Genomic DNA, 19,896 nt, shown 5'->3' with positions numbered 1-19,896 from the left:
ACTCACTTTTCATCTTCAGAACACTTTACTAACCCTAATTAGTGAATGCCTTCAGGATCCCCAGTGTAAAACAGGTGAGTAGTAGTATCTCATTTCCATATATGTAAGCTGACACAAAGGGGTTAAGCACAATGTCAAAGAGGGAGAATCAGCATTAGAGCAAAGGTTAGAACTCAGGAGCTCTTGGCTCCAGTCTTGTTCTTAGATAATTAAAATGAGCCTACCCAGTATGTTACAGTAAAATCCAATGGGTGCCGTTTCCTTTTAGAGAGATAAAAACAGCAATGAGCACTTTGCATTTCACTCCACCACAAAATATTGACTAGACAGGAAATTCCTCAGCATACCTTGTTCTCTCTGTTGATCTTTTTGTTCCATGGATACAAGAGCAGAGAAATGCGCTTGATCGTAAGCCAGGACAAGAGGTGAGCAGTGACATCGGTTAGGTGGAACTTCCAGTGGCAAGTAAATTCCTCCAAATGGGATAGGTGCAAATGCTGCAAAGACAGATGCAAGATTTCTTGAAGTAAACAAGTCATAAAAAATGGGATGCAGCGAGAAAATGGACCCAGACATTATTTATATAATTTATACCAGTCACTACTCAGCATTATCAGAGCTTTCAGCAGGTAGTGTTAAGTGAGGGGAAAACCTAATTCTTTGCTGTTGAAAATAGTCTAAAGAATAGTTCAAGTCTCATGGTAAAATTTTAAAGGAATTATGAATTTAGAAATAATTATGAAACAATTTGGTTCCTGTCCCAAATTCTCTCCTAATTGCAATGGTTTATTAGTGAAGATGTAACTGTAACTAATAGATGTAACCATAACTAAAAGATGTAACTAATAACAGGAACTTCATGTCTGATACATATGAGCAGAATTGAATTTTCCACGGACTATTTTTAGTTACAAGGAAAAGTTTCTCATTATTGGCACCAAACATGCAGTATCAAATTTTTTTTGGCAATGTAGTCTGATTATTTTCTTGGCCACTAGTTTTCTTTGCCAAACAAATTTCTTTGATTACTGTTGCATATGTAGTGCTCATTTACAATTTGTTATGAGTACTGTCTCTGCAAGGGGAGAGTTCAAGTGTTTGTGTTCCTTTTTCCTTTATGTTCTTTGATATTTCATTCAACTATTGTATATTGGTGAAGGATTTTTTCTAAGCCCTGTTCACGCATTGATTTGGCCAACTTATTATCATCATATATTACATTTTTTAGTTATTTTTGTTAAAGTGGCAGAGGTTTTAGAGAATAGGTGCCTGAAAATTTAAATGTACCTGTGATACTCTGTACCTCAGGAGAACACTCCTAGACCTCCATGTTCATCTTTATAAAATGATTGTGTGTTATCCAATGCAAAGTTTGTCATGTTGGATGTCTTCACAAGGCTTATAATGCACTGTGCAGGATTGTTTTTGTGATGTTATAGTAATTGCTACAGTAATATTATAGTAATGTTATAATTTCACGTATATAGTTATGGGGCTGAAAATGTATCCACATGGCTCAAAGCAAGCCCAGGCAAAAACTCTCCAAGAACGAAAAGGCAGTTCACACCTCATCAGGACAGGTATGGGACAAACCCAGCCCAGCTTCACAGGAACAAAGGATGCTGGCCTAGGCAACAACAAAAGAATCTGTTAGACTCTGGAAGGAGTCACCCCCCTTTCTTTGGTCAGTTTGGGATTGCGATAAGGTAACGCTCACCTGACTCTGAAGGGGAGGGGGCAAAGCCAAGAGGGAAGAAAGGACATGATAAAAGGGAGAGACATTTGCCATGCCCTCCCTCTCTCTTCCACCTACATCTACAGACACCACACCAAGCGACTGAAGTGCTGATCAAAGGGGAGAACGTGGCTGAAAAGCAACCAGCCAGCCTGTGGTGAGAAGCATCTAAGTTTGTAAGGGCATTGCAAGTGTTAAGATCAGCTCAGAATGTGTTTTGCTTTTATTTCATTTGACCAAATCTGACTTGTTATGTTTTGACTTATATTCACTTAAAATCTATCTTTATAGTTAAGAAATCTGTTTGCTTATTTTACCTGAAGCAGTGCATTTGGTTTGAAGTGTGTCAGAGACTCCCCTTGGGATAACAAGCCTGGTACATATCAATTTCTTTGTTAAATTGACAAACTCATATTAGCTTGCAGCGTCAAGCGGGCATAACTGGACACTGCAAGACGTAGGTTCCTAGGGTTGTGTCTGGGACTGGAGATATTGGCTAGTGTCATTTGGTTGCACAGTCCAAGGAGCAGATTACATGCTACAGGCTGTGTGTGAACAGCCCAGGAGTGGGGGTTCTCAGAGCAGAGCAGGGTAAGGCTGGCTCCCAGAGTCAAGGATTGGAGTGATCTAGCAGATCACCGGTCTAGATAATACTAGAGGGGAACGTCACAGTACCAATTAATGCATTATTATACAGGAGCCTAATTATTTTACAGAGGCTCTTATACTATACATGAGGCAAGTCATAAGTTTCATATAACTATAGCATTCAAAACAATAGTCCATTAAGCAGTGACTAGAACACCTTTGTTTGCCTCCACAAAACCACTAATAATTTCTTCATGGAAAAGTAAACATGGTCTACTGGTCTGAGTAACAGATTAGCAGCTAGGAATTCCTGAATTCTAAATCCAGCTCTGAGAATGACTCCCTCTGTGACTTCAGAAAAATCACTTAAACTCTGCCGCAGTTTGCCCATCTGTAAAATGAGGATAATTAATAACACTTACCTACTTCACAGCTGGGTAGGAGGCAGCAAAGATGAATTAATGTTTGCAAGGCACTCTGAAGAGGAAAGTACTATCTATGTGTTAAACACTCTTAGTTTTCAAGCCTGCCCCAGTTAAACTCATATTTCAACACTTGTTTACATTAGTAACATAAAAATGTTGGAAAACGTATGGAAAAATCTGCACCAGGAAAAAATAATTTTTTATGTGATGATCTATTTAACTGTGCATTATTCACTAGACATTATAGGCAGGCATGCTAGCACTGCATAGTCGTAAGATTAAACCAACACTTCCCATGATAAGAGCTTGTTTTTGGTTGCCTATAAGTTTGACAAACTATACTCATTTAAGCTGAAATTTCACATGCTGGGTGACTGTCAGGCTAAGATGTTTGATAAATTTTAGCCAAAATGGTTCAGGAATTTCCAAGAATGAGGCTAGGGAAGAATATATATAGTTTTATCCAAGTGTATAAGTCTTTACAAAAGATTGCAGTTCATGCTTGCTCATGGCAAAGTGTGTGCTTCATCCCCCCTCCCTCTCTCCAGTGTTGGTCCACATAGAGAATGACAGCCTGCTACTGCTATCACCTATGCTATTACCTCAAGTGGCAGAGGTTTGTGGCATGGATTTAAAGGTTCCAGCTCTGCTGGTGAACTGAAAACTACGTTAAGAGAACACCATTAAGGTTGCAAGTTAGGAAATACCAGAATTAAGGTTGCCTGGGCATGTGTGAGCTTAGAACTTGGCCAAATTTGGGTGGATTTAGATGGGGATGGCAAAAGGCACTTCTCTGACACTAAGGCCAAGCCCTGCCAAATTTCAAATCCCTGCTCCAAAGCATAAGAGTGTTGGAGCTTCTCAAAGAAGAGATCACTAGAATTTTTTTTAACCTGGGCAAACAATACAGGTCCACCCAGCTTTGTTCTCAGAAACAGCCAAACAAATTTAGCTGAAATTTTCCAAAAGAATTCAGCCTAAGGCAGACACTCAGCATGGAAAATTTTAGCTTAAGTGGTTATAGTTTGGCAAAGTTATAAGCAACTGTAAACAGGGACTTATAGTGGGAATTTTGGGACAACATTAATAATAAGTGTTATTACATACAAAGACCCATCATAGGATAACATATGCAAAAACATTGAGGAAAAAAATAGGACTATAATGGGAACTGGGCAAATTATTCATAGTGAATAGTTTATTGGATAAACTTCACTTTTTTTGTGTCCAAACAAATTGAACTTTATAAATGTGTTCATTACTTGAAATGGTTCAAACCACTTTCTGAGAACACATTTTAGTGCACAAATTGTTTGCAAACTATTTGATTTGATGATACATTGCACAATTCATTATTTAGTGGTTTGTTATTGGTGTCCTAATTCACATGGTACAGTCCACATGTATTGCAATATTTGCCTACCCTCTTTTAATATGTCAATAGGAAAATAAAATAAGTTGATCTATCCTTAAAAATGTATTAAGACCCAGGACTTGATCCAAAGCCCATTAGATAAACCATACAACTACAGACTGTGTTTTTAAATTCAGTGACTTTTATATTAAACAAGGGCTCAAATTTTAAAAGGAAATGTATATGAAGGAAAAATTAAAAAGAAGCATAAACACTGCTAGAGAAATGATGATTGCAGAGTGTAGAAGGAGAAAAGAATACAGCAGAATTAGAACTTTGCTAACAGAGCTTGATTGCCCTATAAGTTTGTTACAGAGTCCCTGAATTTCAATATTGTTTTTAAAATGGGGCAAATGTTCACAGTGCTGTATATGGTTTTAGATACATGAATCAAGTCACATGAAAGATAATGGGCTCCACAGACCTAAAATCCCTGAAATGCTCTGCACTGGTACCCCTCGTTTAGGGACATTATTATAAAGACTGTTATAATGGACAAATGTGTTGTGCTCTTAAATTCCTTGGCTACTACATTTATTTATTTTAGCTAGTGCATAAAGTGCTAATGAAAGACTTACCTTCTCCCCCTGAGTCTCTTAACATTGTGTCTGCTACAACAACAATTGGTCTTCTCAATATATGTGCTAAGACAAAAACGTGGAACTCTTCTAAACTCTCATACACTGGATCTTCTGAATTATCAACTCTGGAAAACATAGCACAATGATCTCAGCTGATCAACTTACAAATGAAGAATTTTTTCCCCTCAAGGTTATTACAATAGACAAAGAGAAAGAGGGAAATAAGGGTCTTACAAGAACTAACAATGACACATGGAACCTTTTCTCTTTCAGTCTTCGTTTCAAATTCAGGTTAGATTAGTAGTGATTGAAATCTTTACCATCTGATACATTTTAGTAGCCACCAGTTTTATGCGATTCTCAACCAAGCTCCTAGTGGATGGTTGTCCCTATCACTAAAATTACCATCCCCTTTGGCACTCTCTATAGGGAAGCCAAGGGTGGAGAGTCAAGTATTCCCCCACACCTCCCAGGTAAAGGTTGAGGCACATTGGTACGGCAGCATAGGAAGCTGGCACTTCTATTACCAATGTCATACCTGCCTTGTGGAGAAAGGACTTCAGTCTCTAAACCTGTGCCTCTAGGTCTTTTCATCAGTATCAAAATATGCACAAAAAGAAAAAAAAACTAGGGTGTGGGTCGGGAAGAGATGAGGAATCTCCTTCAAATTAATTTTCTTGTCCATTTACTGACTAGCTTTGTTGTTTGTTTCTGGAGGCATACGAAAAAAGAAGCACTGTAAGCAACTCACATATAAGACAAGAGATCATGAAACTCAAAATGCTGTACAGGACTACAGCATAAACTACTACTGAACATCCGACTTTCATTTATGGTGATCTCGTAATGAGTCTCATCTAGCTCCTACTGAAGTCAAATGGAGTCTTTCCATTGACTTTGACAGGAGCTAGATCAGCTCAGAGTACTATATATAGTTCAGGTTTCAGAGTAGCAGCCGTGTTAGACTGTATCCGCAAAAAAGAAAAGGAGGACTTGTGGCACCTTAGAGACTAACCAATTTATTTGATCATAAGCTTTCGTGAGCTACAGCTCACTTCATCGGATGCATTCAGTGGAAAATACAGTGGGGAGATTAATATACACAGAGAACATGAAACAATGGGTGTTACCATATACACTGTAAAGAGAGTGATCAGGTAAGGTGAGCTATTACCAGCAGGAGAGTTGGGGGGGGGGACCTTTTGTAGTGATAATCAAGGTGGGCCATTTCCAGCAGTTGACAAGAACGCCTGAGGAACAGCAGGGGGAGGGGAATAAACATGGGGAAATAGTTTTAGTTTGTGTAATGACCCATCCACTCCCAGTCTTTATTCAAGCCTAAGTTAATTGTATCCAGTTTGCAAATTAATTCCAATTCAGCAGTCTCTCTTTGGAGTCTGTTTTTGAAGTTTTTTTGTTGAAGAATTGCCACTTTTAGGTCTGTAATCAAGTGACCAGAGAGATGGAAGTGTTCTCCACCTCGACATTCTCCCAAATTAACAGTGGAATGCCCTATCCTGTGTAACAGGGCAAACATTGTTTAATATATTTCTTGGTGAGATAGAAAAGTGAACAGTGATGCACGTGCCCTTCTTATTGTTATGCACAAATAGAACTTTTTGGTGCACTTCTTGAAGGATGTGGAATCACAAATCTATGTACAATGGGATTTACTTATTTATAACATTATTTCAAAGCCCCTTTCTGGCCCCATTTACTCATTTTCACTCCAAACGAAAAACATTTCTAAGGTGAAATCCTGGCCCTGCTGAAGTCAATGGGGGGAGTTGGTGGGGAATTGCATTTACTTCAGCGGATCCAGGATTTCACCCTAATCTTTTTCAATATTTGTTCCAGGTTTTTCCATCCCTCTAATAATTCTGTCACCCATCTCTTAACCCCTCTGGTCTCTTAACCCCTTTTGTTAATGCTTGATCTTATCTGAGATAGGATACTAGAACTGAACACAGTTAATTGGGTGAGCGAACGCTGTACCACTGATGTATATAAAAGCCATATAAAAATATTAACATAATAATTATTTAATCCAGTGTAACCTGTAAATATAATATGAATAGTAGAACAATATTAGTATAATAATAATTACTATCATAAGCATAATTTATATAATAACATTTTCAGTACTGTTTTCAATCTTCTTTATATATACACTGAATTTTTGTTGGCATTTTTACCCACTGCTTCACATTGATAAAAACTTTGCACTGAGCTATCCACTGTGATAACCAGCTCTTTTTCCTGGTTGGTTACATCTAAGTTAGAACCCAGTAATGTGTCTGAGAAATTAAAATTATTATTCAGTTTTCTCTATTCTTGACTTACCTAAATAATGTTTTTGCCTATAAATATTACTGCATCACTGTTCACTTTTCCATCTCACCAAGAAATATATAAAAGAATGCGTGCCCTATTATACAGGATATGGCATTCCATTGTTAATCTTTTTATCATGGTGAAAACTGATCCCATGTTCAGGATCAATAAAGGTTTTCTGAGTTCACTCTCACGGGTCTCTGTCTCACATACAAGGAAGAAAAGTACCACTTTCAGTGTTCTATAGTAATAGCCCCAAATGCTACGTCTTGCACAAATGCTTTGGTACAGTTACAGATAGCTGAGGAATAGTGTCATTTTTTGAAAACAGGGAATGGTGTGAGTTAAGGAGAGATTTTTCTCTGACATAAGAGCCATGGTCCAGATTCCTAGCTGACATACAAATAACTGAATTATCTGGCCCTTTTCTGTTTAGCATGCAAAATTTCTATATGTTGTGTAATTCTCTAGAGTAATATTTAAACTACATGAGAGGAATTAGCTGAAAAATCTTATCTAGAAGTATAGGAAGTGCATGGGCAATTCCAGTACATCACTCTTATATTGTACCGTCCATGTCTTTTACTGAGACAATTTCTGCACTTCATCCTCCAATTCTCCTGTGCCTCAGGAATGATAAGCCTATGAGACTTATGCTGTGATCAATATTCAGTTAAATAAATGTCGTTTATAGAGCCTTACTGGGAGAAAATGGATTTTTCCTAAGCAATGCTATATCCTCTTGCCTTTGTAAAACACTGAAAAAGTTAAAAAAACAAAACAAACAAAAAACACTGACTAGGAGTCTGTACCTTGTGAAATAAATCAACTGTCTATAGAAAGTGCTGCTGAGACAGCGGCTTTGAAAGTTTTCAGAATGCAATACAAAGAGTGGAAGTGAACTGAACCTTGAGTGCCCTTCTTTAAAAGAACATTTTATAGAAATCTGTGACCGTAAGCGACCATCCAAAAGATACAGACAAATGGGTAGCCAGAAGCAATGGTTCACTGTTTCTCTATTCTTAACATGTCTCACTGAAGAGGTTTCTTTCCTTATTACGGACTTTTTGAGAAAACTGAAGCAAAAAACAAATCTCCAAGGTGAGGATATATATATAGTGGCTGCATATTTTAATTTTTTTGGCGAATTTAGAGGAATAATTTATGGCACAATACAAAAGAAAGAGAGAAATATATCAAACTAATTAGCAGAAATTAGTTCTATTTTTTCAAATGCATATTTTCAATTTTTTAAGTAATACACGTTCGCTTAATTGGCAGATTATTTCTTTTCTTTCAGTGATATGGCAACTTGAACACACATTAATGTATAGGAGGGGAAGCAGAATTATCCTCTTTGTACTGTGAATTATATCATCTAGTTCATATATTTCGAGAGGATAGTGCACTTTCTTCCTGATGGAACTCAACATGCTTTACAAGAACATCCACACAGCCACAGAGAAATGCAGCCACAGCTGGGACGAAGGTGCACAAGGACCTCAGACAGGGAAGGTAGCAACACTGCTACCTGGCACTGCAACAGTGCTAGTTGGCAGAGATTGGGGAAAAAATCAAAAACACATTTTTAATGAAAGTTTTTGCAAATGTTAAATTTTTTGAGGAAAAAAAAATGAACTGGCAATTTCAATTGTCAGATCAGTAGAGGTCCAAAGACTTTTCCTTCCACTTCTATATTTTGAGGGTCTCCTTCATCTATATACCAACCCCATGCACAAATCCTATGACTGTAAAGGCTGCCCTTTCTCTCAAAAATTATAACTCCACTCTATAACCACCTTCCATAAGGGACAGATGTGGTGTGTGCGCTATGTAATACTGCTGCTGCTATTACTCCTACTACTTGGATAAGGGAACTCTAGGGAAAAACCAGGATGCAGCAGGAAGTGGTGCTGGTACTCAGGAAGTAGCAATCCTTGCTTTGTGTTAGTACTGAACCAATGATCCAGCATGCGGTTAGGAGTGGACTCAGAGACCTTAGGCTGCTGGATGTGTTTTCTTTTGGATGAGACAACAAAGATGTGCTGATTATCGGTGGTAATCAAAGATCCCAGGGACACCTCAGAAGACTCAGGGGGTAAACACTGATTTCCTGATCAATTAATAATTTGGATACATTCTTTCTACCTAAAATTCCCTCATCAACTTCATCCTATGGCATTTTTCTTCACTTCCTGTCCTAAACTGTTGACTAGCAGCTCTATGAGCTGTTAACGAGTGGGTGCACATTATTCTAGAGGGGTTGCATTTCTGGAGTAGGTGAAATATTCCCTGTATAGATGAAGTTTGTGAAGCATTTTACCATCTTTTAGGATGAAAGGCTCTAGAAATGTAAGAAATATTTTAATATTTAAGATTAAATAAATAAAGTCACTTTTTACTTCACAATTTACCTTGCGATAGTGGTGTGATTCCCAGTCTACTGCGATTGCTAATTAAACTGTGAAAATGGAAGGAGGTTGAAGGGGAAAGTGAATATTGCTGAGAAGTTATTTGTTCCTAGTGTATGAGATTTAACAGATCCCAGTTCACATACTTTCCCATTATTCATTTTCTCCAAACTGTCCATCTCTTTGTCTCTCCCAGAAGATTATTTCAAACCTGCTTCAGTATTTCTTAGGATGACCTCACACTTTAACTCGGCAAATTTGGATATTGTTTCCAAATAGCGAGTGAGTATTTGGACTTAGACGACAAAGGCTAAAAAATATATTAGATCTTTTCTTTTATACTTGTATCCCCTTTTCTTTCTCTCCCTTTTTTTTTTACATCTTAACGTAAAAACACCAAATAGCTCTGAGCAAAATTAAACACATGAACACAGAGATTCCTTTCATTATTGAATGAGGCAAAACAACCAAAAAGATCACAGTGTTACACTCTGAAGACAGTACAGAGTTCGGATTCAAGTCAAGAACTTACTCCAGTATGACCTCTTATCATAGGGAAAGATGGAAAAGAGAAAGGGCAATAACAAATACTAGAAGAACCACAAAAGTACGTTCTAAATCTGTGAGGACTTACACAGCTAGGATGAAATCTTCATGGTGTGGGAAACCCAAAATGTTGTGGGAACTGGTAGATTGATGTGGGGGTGGAACGGGAAGGTGAACAACCATGGAGGTAGACTCTCTAGCCTCTGTTTGACAAGGAAGTTTATGGGCATGTGTAGCCAATGGATCTCCAAATTGTGTGAATCCATTGGCTACTAATCCCATGTGGGGTTGTGAGCTATTAGTAATGGCTGCAGTCAATTGTATAGCTGCTCCTTGCCTGACATCCAGTTTGTGGAGGAAGGAGAGATAAAACGATTATTATTATTATTAATTTGTCTTGTGGCAGCACCTATGGGCCCCAGTTGTGGAGCAGGACCCTGTTGTGCTAGATAGCATATAAACACAGAACAAAAGACAGACCCTGCCCCAAAGAGCTTACAGTCTCCATACTGATCACTTTGGTCCACTGAGCAAAAGTCCATTTCCCCATATGGTTGGTGCTGAAGACATGGACTTCAGCCATAATTCCTGTTAGTATTAAAGGGAGTTCAATGCATTAATCTCCATGTGTAAAGGAAAGAACAGACCACAGACAATAGTGTCACTGAATGTCCTAACAGAAGATTCACGGGTGATCTAAGAACACAAGGAAACCTAACAGAAATGATTTTGAACTGGCAATAGGGTCTGTTCCACAACTATCAATGTGTTGCATGCTATACAGAGCTCAGAAGTCAAAAACATGTGGCAACAACATGCAGTGCAGGAACCTTATTATGACTAAATATGTCACCGTTTTATATATTGCTCTCACAATTCATGTTGTTTTTATAGTGAGATTAGCTAGACTGCAAAAGACATCTGTCAGTCGGAAGAAGTGCCAAAAATAAATGCATCTATTTACACAAAAAGGTACTTAGATCCCATGGTAACAGGCACATTATAACAACCTAAATATGATAAACAAACAAATCAGAATCCAGTTCTGAGCCCACAGTTGGGCTGGAGTAGGAGATTATTTTAAATGGTCTATTATTATAATAAGTGGTCCCAGCTCAGGAGCCCGTTATGCTAAGCACTGTACAAACACAGAACAAAAAGACAGCCCCTGCCCCAAAATGCTTACAAATACATAAAACAAGCTTTTAGCAAACTAAGAGCTCAGATATGTTTTCAATATACAATGACCACATTTACCATATAGTAAACTTTTATGGACTCTGCAGAAGCATTTCCAGAAGATGTAAATGAAATTTCTAAATTCTAGCAAAAAGAAAAGGAGTATTTGTGGCACCCTAAAGACTAACCAATTTAATTTATCATAAGCTTTCGTGAGCTACAGCTCACTTCAAGTAGCTCAAGCAGTTGTAGCTCACAAAAGCTTATGCTCAAATAAATTGGTTAGTCTTTAGGGTGCCACAAGTCCTCCTTTTCTTTTTGCGAATACAGACTAACACAGCTGCTACTCTAAATTCTAGCAGTACCAGTTAAATATTCCTTTATTTTTCCCTCAGTATTTTGGATGAATCTACAAAGATAAGCTACCTTTTGCACTAAATATAAGTATTTTTTATCACTATTCTTTCCTCCAAATCAGTGTTAGAAGTTACATATGCTCCCAAAAAGCCAGTTCAGAAGGAATTAGTGTAATATCGTAAGTTTCTCAAAGGCAAGGAATATTCTTCTCTGGGTAAGGAAGAGATCTTTTCTCTCTTAATGTGTCTAGAATTTCCCATCAAACTTTAGGGTCACATATTTCTGGTTTTTACTCATGTATACACTAGGACTGTTTCCACTTGTTTCATGGAAACAGAAGTCACAAAAGAAAAAACACTTTTTTGAAGTCTAGATACCATACGTCACATATCTATGGGAATATCAGGGCCCAACACGCGTGGCTCAAATTCATGCTACAGTCTCATTTTGAAAGAGTGATGATAAGATTGCCATATATAGTACTTGAACTACCATACAACATTGCCAGAAAATGACTTCACTGTAAAACCCTGAGGATAGATGCACTAGACTTGTACCACTATTTTAGGTCAAATTTCTTCCAGTTTTAATCTGATTTTAACTAAACACAAGATAGAATTTTGTAATAGAACAAGAAGAGGAAAATTTACAAACCGCTCGATATGAACAAGTAGCATTAACAGAGGAAAAAAGAAACATCTGATCAGTGTTTAAGCTATTGACACATGCTGCATGCTATAAAACTGTGAAGAGCAGCACGTATTCTTCACTCACGACTCCCTCTTGCTTTGGCACCCACTCACTCATTTCTTTCCAGAGGAAACCAGAATCATGAGCTCAGAGTGATTCAGATACACATTTTAATATTATTTTTCATTATATTACATTTGTCAAAAGAGAATACTGAATATTGTGTGGGGGCATTGCACTAGGAGCTGCAGTCCAAATATTGTAACCTTGCCATAGTCCTGGCATCTTGCATCCCCTCCGAAAACATTCACACAAAATCTTCACACCTAATTCAGGGAGTGTCAGTAGAATGAAAATTTATGAAGAGCAGACTAAAGGTGAAGGGCTGGTATCATATAAACCTCAGAATCACTAAGGTGCCACAAGTATTCCTTTTCTTAGAACGTATCTAGTCCATCTCCCTACCAGTGTAGATTGTTCCCTTCACGACATACGCTAGTATTTTATCTACTCAATTTATAACTGTGGATGTCACTTTTCTTTTGCATCTATTCAATCTGATTGTCAGAAAGCTTTCCCTGATATTCCATTCACATTTCCTCTCTCAATTTTCTCTCATTATTCCTTCCTAAATTCCTCTACCTCCTTGGTGTTTACAGCCTTCCAGCATTTGCAGATTGTTATGTCTCTTCCATAATCATTGCTTAGCCAAAAAGGACCTTAGGAGAATCATTGGTACTAGGACAACATGACAGCGGTATTTAGCTCTTTGTCTCTTTCCTCATAAGACAATATGGCCTGTCCTGTAATCCTTTTTGTTATTATTTCCTCAACTCCCTCCAGTTAGTCAGTATCTCCCAGGGGATGAAGCCCCCAGACATGAATGTGATACTGGAGGTGCAGTTGCACTAGCGCTGTGTAGAGAGGGACCGTTACCTCCTTGGCCAAGTGATATGATGTCTCTATATGTATGATCAAAATTCCACTATCCTTTCCCCCCCTTCAATATCACATCACTAAGTCACTTCAAAAATTATATTCACAATCCCATTCATACTGTTCAGATTTCTCTCTCCTGTTATTTGCCTCTGTGACAAATCTGGAAATGTTGGTAATATTTTTATGATTCCTACGCATGCCTCAGTATTCCTCTGGGCTTTGTATTGCTATGCACTGAGCATACAGGGAAGGGATGAGGTGGTGACTCAGCAGCCTGTTTGGAAACCAGAATCCTCAACAAGCTGAATAAAGTCTAACATTGAATGGAGGCACTGAAGAGACAAATGGAAACCCCAGTGGTCATGACATCCACACCTACCGACAAACACCTAAGAGGAAGGAGATTTCTTTCTCCTTACCTCTGCAAGGAAGCTGAGCAAAGGCCTCCAGCAGGAGAACAAAGGGGAAAGGTGTCAAGTGGCTGTGTTAAGAGCTGAGCTCACAGAGACACAGCACCCACGTGCACCCCTTCTCCCCCCTCCCCCCCATGGAACAAAGGGACAGAGAGACTGGGCCAAAATGGATTCTACTGCAGCTTGGTTGGGTAGAGCCCTGACATTGGCCAGGCTCAACTCCGTCTTAACCTTTGTTACTCCATGCTAACCTGAGGACTTTCAGATTCTGTATGCCAGGTGACTAATCAATTATCTTGTGTTGAAAAAGCTGCCTGCTGTTGCTGCAAATACTTACTGGGAGCATTGTGCCCTGAAGGAGTAAAGTACAAGCCTCCCAGAGGAGTCTGGCTTTGCTGGACTTGCTACTGGGAGCCACAAAGGTAGACAGGGTTCACTGGCATCTGAAGGCTCAGTTTTGGAGTCCTGCCCCGATGGAACTGCATAGGGCTTTGGGGCCCGGCATACTTAAGGGGTCATCCCGAGGGACCGGTCACAGGCTAGGGCATAGAGCAGACCTGTGGATCTGTGAAAGCCCACAGCTCGCATTTTTCCCACATTCAGTCTCGTTTTGTCATGGTCCGCACACTTCTCCAAATTCTCTTGGACACGTTGTATTGTTTCTGGGTAATTACTGTGTTCAGATCTCCTCCTCATTACCAGCAGCCATGAATTTCATGATTTTGCTGAAGATTAATGAAGATACTGAAAAATACTTAGGCCTAACAAGAATCCATGTAGTAGTCAATTAGCCAGTCCTCTCAACTGGATACATTGCCATTCATCATTACATTTTATTTAAGGTCCTTCAATTAATTTTCAGTCTATGTGACAGTGCTTATGTCCAAGCCAATTAAAGGTAGTTGAGAGTAATATTTTACTAAAATGCAAATACTGTATATTATATCAGATGCTTTAACTTCACTCACTATTTTTATAATTCTATAAAATAAGAACAGTCAAGTTTGTTGGCAAGATATTTCTTCATGAAATCATACTATTTATTGTTCATTATATCATAGCTCACTAGCACCTTATCCTGAGAGGCATGCTAAGAACTCTCAACTACCATTATCTTCAATGGGTGTTGAGGGCACTCAGCAACCTCACAGGATATTGCCCTCAGACCTGGCACCTGTGCTGCACTGCAGTTACCTTATGCCAAACTGCTGCTGCAAAGTGGTCCTACAGCCAGTCGACACCTGTAATAGCTCCTACACCAATCCACACCTGTTGCCACCATAAGGGGTGTGGCTGCTGATAAGAAGGCATCTGCAGGGCTTCTTAAAGCTCTCCTGATTCCAGGCTGCCATATTGGTCTCTGGGGATCACTGACTGCTGGGATCACTTTGTTCAGCCTTCAGATTGGTCTAAATTATGCCAGGGAAGTGGCCTTGCTTGCAGCTGGTCTTGAATCAGAGGTGTTCAATGGCAACCTTTGTTCCCTCCTGCACTTCCCCTGAATTGCATTATGTGTTCCTCTGCCTTGGCTGAGGATTTGTGTCTAGCTGTTTAGAGACTGTATAGAAATGATGACAAATTTACCCACAGGAACCAGACACATTTTTTCCCTACAATTGTTCCAAAACGGAGTCCTTGGCAGATCTACATCATGCACCCAACCTCCCACCTGAAATGTATAACCTAGAATATGATCTTACACTACAGACTCCAGCCCAGCCATAAATGTGAACGGAAAGATTACATCTTCTGACTTACAGCAACACCCTACTAATCAATATTTGGATCCTGAAAAGCCTCTTACGTTTGCATGGGACTACAACGGGACTATGCAACTTAGTTTCAATGGGACCATATTCCATGGGTACATCATTGCATGGTTTGGATCCAAATTTACATCCTCCAAAGAGAGAGCTCCTTCTACTACATCTTATTTCTAACATTACACAGATTGTAATAGCTTCAGGGCCACAGCTGCTTCTTATAGATTTGAACAGAACCGAGTGCAGTGGGGCTCCATTATGAATGAGGCCTCTGGATACAACTAATATTACTGTCACTAATACAGATCATGATATTCTCAAAGAATACATGAACTTCAAGTGTATAATTTTCTGAGGAAACTGAAAAGACCATAATTAGTGATTGTTTTACAAATTTTACTTCTAGCAAAATACAAAACTTCTAATACAAATTTCAGTAGTAACTACAAAATACAATATAGCACTAAAATATCTATTCCCTCTGAGGCTATTTTACCTAATCTCCCATTGGCATTTGCTCTCCAAATACCAAGGGATAGAAAGAAATTCATATGTATGAATTACAGAACTAATCTGACCACCGAAAGAAAATGTAAAAAAAATCAAAGGTCATTGTGGTCACTCCGCATTTAACAGTCAAAAAATGATTGAACACTTAGACCATCGTCAGGGTAATGTGTCTGTTTGCAGAAGCATTACTAGACTGGCCTTCTCAGGAAGATGACAGAGGAACATCCAAATGGTCTTTGTACCATGTAAACTCAGATTCTTTTACTCATAGACAATCCACTCAACACCAAATTTCTTTTAAGCTGGGTTTACTTTACAAGTTTTTGGTTTAATTCCTCATAATTATTAGAGTCATTGGTATTCTGAGTTAAATCTCTAACATGCCCATCAATGGTGATTTTTTTTAAAAGAAATCACTTAGCTTTTTGTATTTTTCAACTGAAACTGAAAAATGTCTTGTGACAAGTATGCCAGGTGTGCTAGAGCATAGGGGTGGAAGGCAAACGTAATTCCTGACCAGCAAGAGTATTGGAGGTTTTAATAGCCTGGATTGTTACGTAGCATTCCAGAGAGTCTTCATCTCCCAATGGAGAAAACCAATATGTATATAAATATGTATATACACTGAAAAATTATTACAAAGGAGGCAATTTCTCAAATTGAACAAGATGACATGGACTGTAGCAAAGTGACCTCTCTGTCTTGTTGTCTTGCCAATGAGATAATTCCCCTAAGGTCCTTTTTTCTAAATGATCAGAATAATATGACATACTTAGACAAGAATTTGGAAAGGTGGTTGGGGCAAGGAAGAGATGTTTATCATATTCTCCAAAATAAATGGACTCAATCCAAGGATATGAGCTGCTCTACATAAAACACTTATGCTAACATACACTTTTAACCACTCCTTTGTTTTCTCTGTCAACATCAGCAAAAGTTCAAAAAAAGAATTTATTTTTAAACTCCCAACTTGCTCCTACTCATACCGACAATACCCTGGTTGAGTGGCTGTGTATGTGATCCTGTCACCCTGGAGGATGCAAGAATTCTCTGCAGTGATGTTTGAATGATTCTTACTCAGTCTGACATACAGTGTGTGTGTATTTTATGTCTAAAATATGCTGGGCACTCCTTCATGACTGTCACATTCTTCAGATAGGTAAATATGTGGACACATTTTATAGATTTGCTTTTAAACTGCTTTTCAATAAACCAGCTAAACTTTAGGCCACAAAACAAACCAACATAATCTTAATGATTTTCTGCCCCTTAATGCCTCAATTAAAATAAAAAAAAAGTTAATTTACTACAGTAATTAAGAGCTTTGTGTAAGCAAGTGGATGAGCAAAATTCTCTGATAAAATAAGACGTGACCTCAAGCTTTCCCCCAAAATCAAATGGTCACATTTTCATATTAAAAAAAAAAACGACTAATTCACTTCCCTGTTTTGTCTGGGACTAGAAGTGCTGAAAAATCATAAGAAATGCTTGGATCCTGAATTTTAAAAAAACGTGCACCTGTGAAATGATGGAATGCAAAAAATGGCTGCTGTTCTGGATTGAGATGAGTGTTCACATTGAACACTAGCTCTGTTAAAGCTACTCAAATAGATCACTTGTGTGTCCTTTCCTGGTGATGGACTGATTCTGGCTCCTAAAATTGGTGACTATTAGGAACCTAGACACCAAAGAAGTCTTTATTCAAATTTACACAGAAGGAAGTAGAGATGCAGGAAATGCAGCACAGTAGATGCAGCAAAGGGGCAGAAGCTACAAAGGTGGCTTTAAGTCACCTTTATACTCTTGGGATTTTGGATTGCTCCAGGGACCAATACTGCCTCTGATATAAATCAGAGCAACACTAAGGGTACTCTAATTTATAGTAGCCTGCTGAGGTCTGCCTATAGGCCAATTCCCTTTCTGGAGCCATGTAAAATCTTCAGTTTGGAATATCCCCCTCCTGCTCCTTTCCCCTCACCTGCCCCCTAAGACAGGGCTTGCAAAGGGAGCTGTATACGGCTGCTTATGGCAGCCTGCGCTACACTGTGCCTCAGCGCCTGGTGGCACAGATATAGTGCAGGAGTCATGTGCAGAGACGAGGGAGGAAATAAAAATCTCTGTTTGTATTTACAGTTCAGAACCGAACGTATTTTTGTAGAAAAATGAAAAATGTTGAAATTAAACCTTTTTTTTAAAAGAAAAAATTGTCAAAACATTTGACCAGCTCTACATATTTTATTGCAGAGGTCCTCAAATGCATTTGTAGGTCACTTGTGGTCTATGCAGGACTTGCTGATGATCTGTGGACGGCTGGCTTGTCATATGGTGTTGGCTCACCTCATTGTTTCCAGATGTTAGTACTCATTATCAGACAGTTACAAATATATTCAATATTCCCTTAATATTAATTGTCCACTGTGTGCAATTACCATAGTTGCTATAACAGTGGTATGAGACTCTGGGTATGGAGTGAAGGTGGGCTACAAGGAAATCTCCCCATGAATACGTGGGCATTCAATGAAAAAGTTTGTGAACCAATATTTTATTACAATTTTTTCTAAGTAGTTTTGCCACATAGGGGTCTTGTAAAAGTCTGTACAGTCAGAGCTAGGTCAATGTATACCTCTATCTTGACTTTAGTAAAGCTTTTGATACGGTCTCGCATGACGTTCTCATAAACAAATTAGGGAAATGCAACCTAGATGGAGCTACTATAAGGTGGGTGCAAAACCGGTTGGAAAATTGTTCCCAGAGAGTAGTTATCAGTGATTCAGAGTCATGCTGGAAGGACATAATGAGTGGGGTCCCGCAGGGATCAGTTCTGGGTCCATTTCTGTTCAATATCTTCATCAATGATTTAGATAATGGCATAGAGAGTACACGTATAAAGTTTGTGGACGATACCAAGCTGGGAGGGGTTGCAAGTGCTCTGGAGGATAGGATTAAAATTCAAAATGATCTGGACAAACTGGAGAAATGGTGTGAAGTAAATAGGATGAAATCAATAAGGATAAATGCAAAGCTCTCCACTTAGGAAGGAACAATCCATTGTACACATACAAAATGGGAAATGACTGCCTAGGAAGGATGTCATAAATATAAAGGGAAGGGTAAACCCCTTTGAAATCCCTCCTGGCCAGGGGAAAGCTCCTCTCACCTGTAAAGGGTTAAGAAGCTGAAGGTAACCTCGCTGGCACCTGACCAAAATGACCAATGAGGAGACAAGATACTTTCAAAAGCTGGGAGGAGGGAGAGAAACAAAGGGTCTGTGTGTCTGTCTATATGCTGGTCTTTACCGGGGATAGACCAGGAATGGAGCCTTAGAACTTTTAGTAAGTAATCTAGCTAGGTATGTGTTAGATTATGATTTCTTTAAATGGCTGAGAAAAGAATTGTGCTGAATAGAATAACTATTTCTGTCTGTGTATCTTTTTTGTAACTTAAGGTTTTGCCTAGAGGGGTTCTCTATGTTTTTGAATCTAATTACCCTGTAAGATATCAACCATCCTGATTTTACAGGGGGGATTTCTTTATTTCTATTTACTTCTATTTTTATTAAAAGTCTTCTTGTAAGAAAACTGAATGCTTTTTCATTGTTCTCAGATCCAAGGGTTTGGGTCGGTGGTCACCTATGCAAATTGGTGAGGCTTTTTATCCAACATTTCCCAGGAAAGGGGCGGGTGCAAGTGTTGGGAGGATTGTTCATTGTTCTTAAGATCCAAGGGTCTAAGTCTGTAGTCACCTAGGCAAATTGGTGAGGCTTTTTACCAAACCTTGTCCAGGAAGTGGGGTGCAAGGTTTTGGGAAGTATTTTGGGGGGAAGGACGCGTCCAAACAGCTCTTTCCCAGTAACCAGTATTAGTTTGGTGGTGGTAGTGGCCAGTCCAAGGACAACGGGTGGAATATTTTGTACCTTGGGGAAGTTTTGACCTAAGCTGGTAAAGATAAGCTTAGGAGGTTTTTCATGCGGGTCCCCACATCTGTACCCTAGAGTTCAGAGTGGGGGAGGAA

The 19,896-nt window shown here is 38.8% G+C and overlaps 1 protein-coding gene across 4 annotated transcripts in view; it reads right to left on the bottom strand.

Annotated features, from left to right (window-relative positions):
• OTUD7A (OTU deubiquitinase 7A) overlaps window positions 1-19,896 on the bottom strand; it is a 273,562-nt gene that overhangs the window by 23,831 nt on the left and 229,835 nt on the right. For all 4 annotated transcript variants that reach the window (XM_073303652.1, XM_073303653.1, XM_073303654.1 and 1 more), the window contains 2 exons: window positions 4,741-4,868; window positions 348-497 (listed from right to left, as the gene is read on the bottom strand). In XM_073303652.1, coding sequence (XP_073159753.1) covers window positions 348-497; window positions 4,741-4,868 — 278 coding nt within the window. The remainder of the gene's footprint in view (window positions 1-347; window positions 498-4,740; window positions 4,869-19,896) is intronic.

Source organism: Lepidochelys kempii, chromosome 10 (assembly GCF_965140265.1).
Source record: "Lepidochelys kempii isolate rLepKem1 chromosome 10, rLepKem1.hap2, whole genome shotgun sequence".
NCBI classification, from domain to species: domain Eukaryota; kingdom Metazoa; phylum Chordata; order Testudines; family Cheloniidae; genus Lepidochelys; species Lepidochelys kempii.
This window is presented reverse-complemented; position numbering and strand designations above follow the sequence as displayed.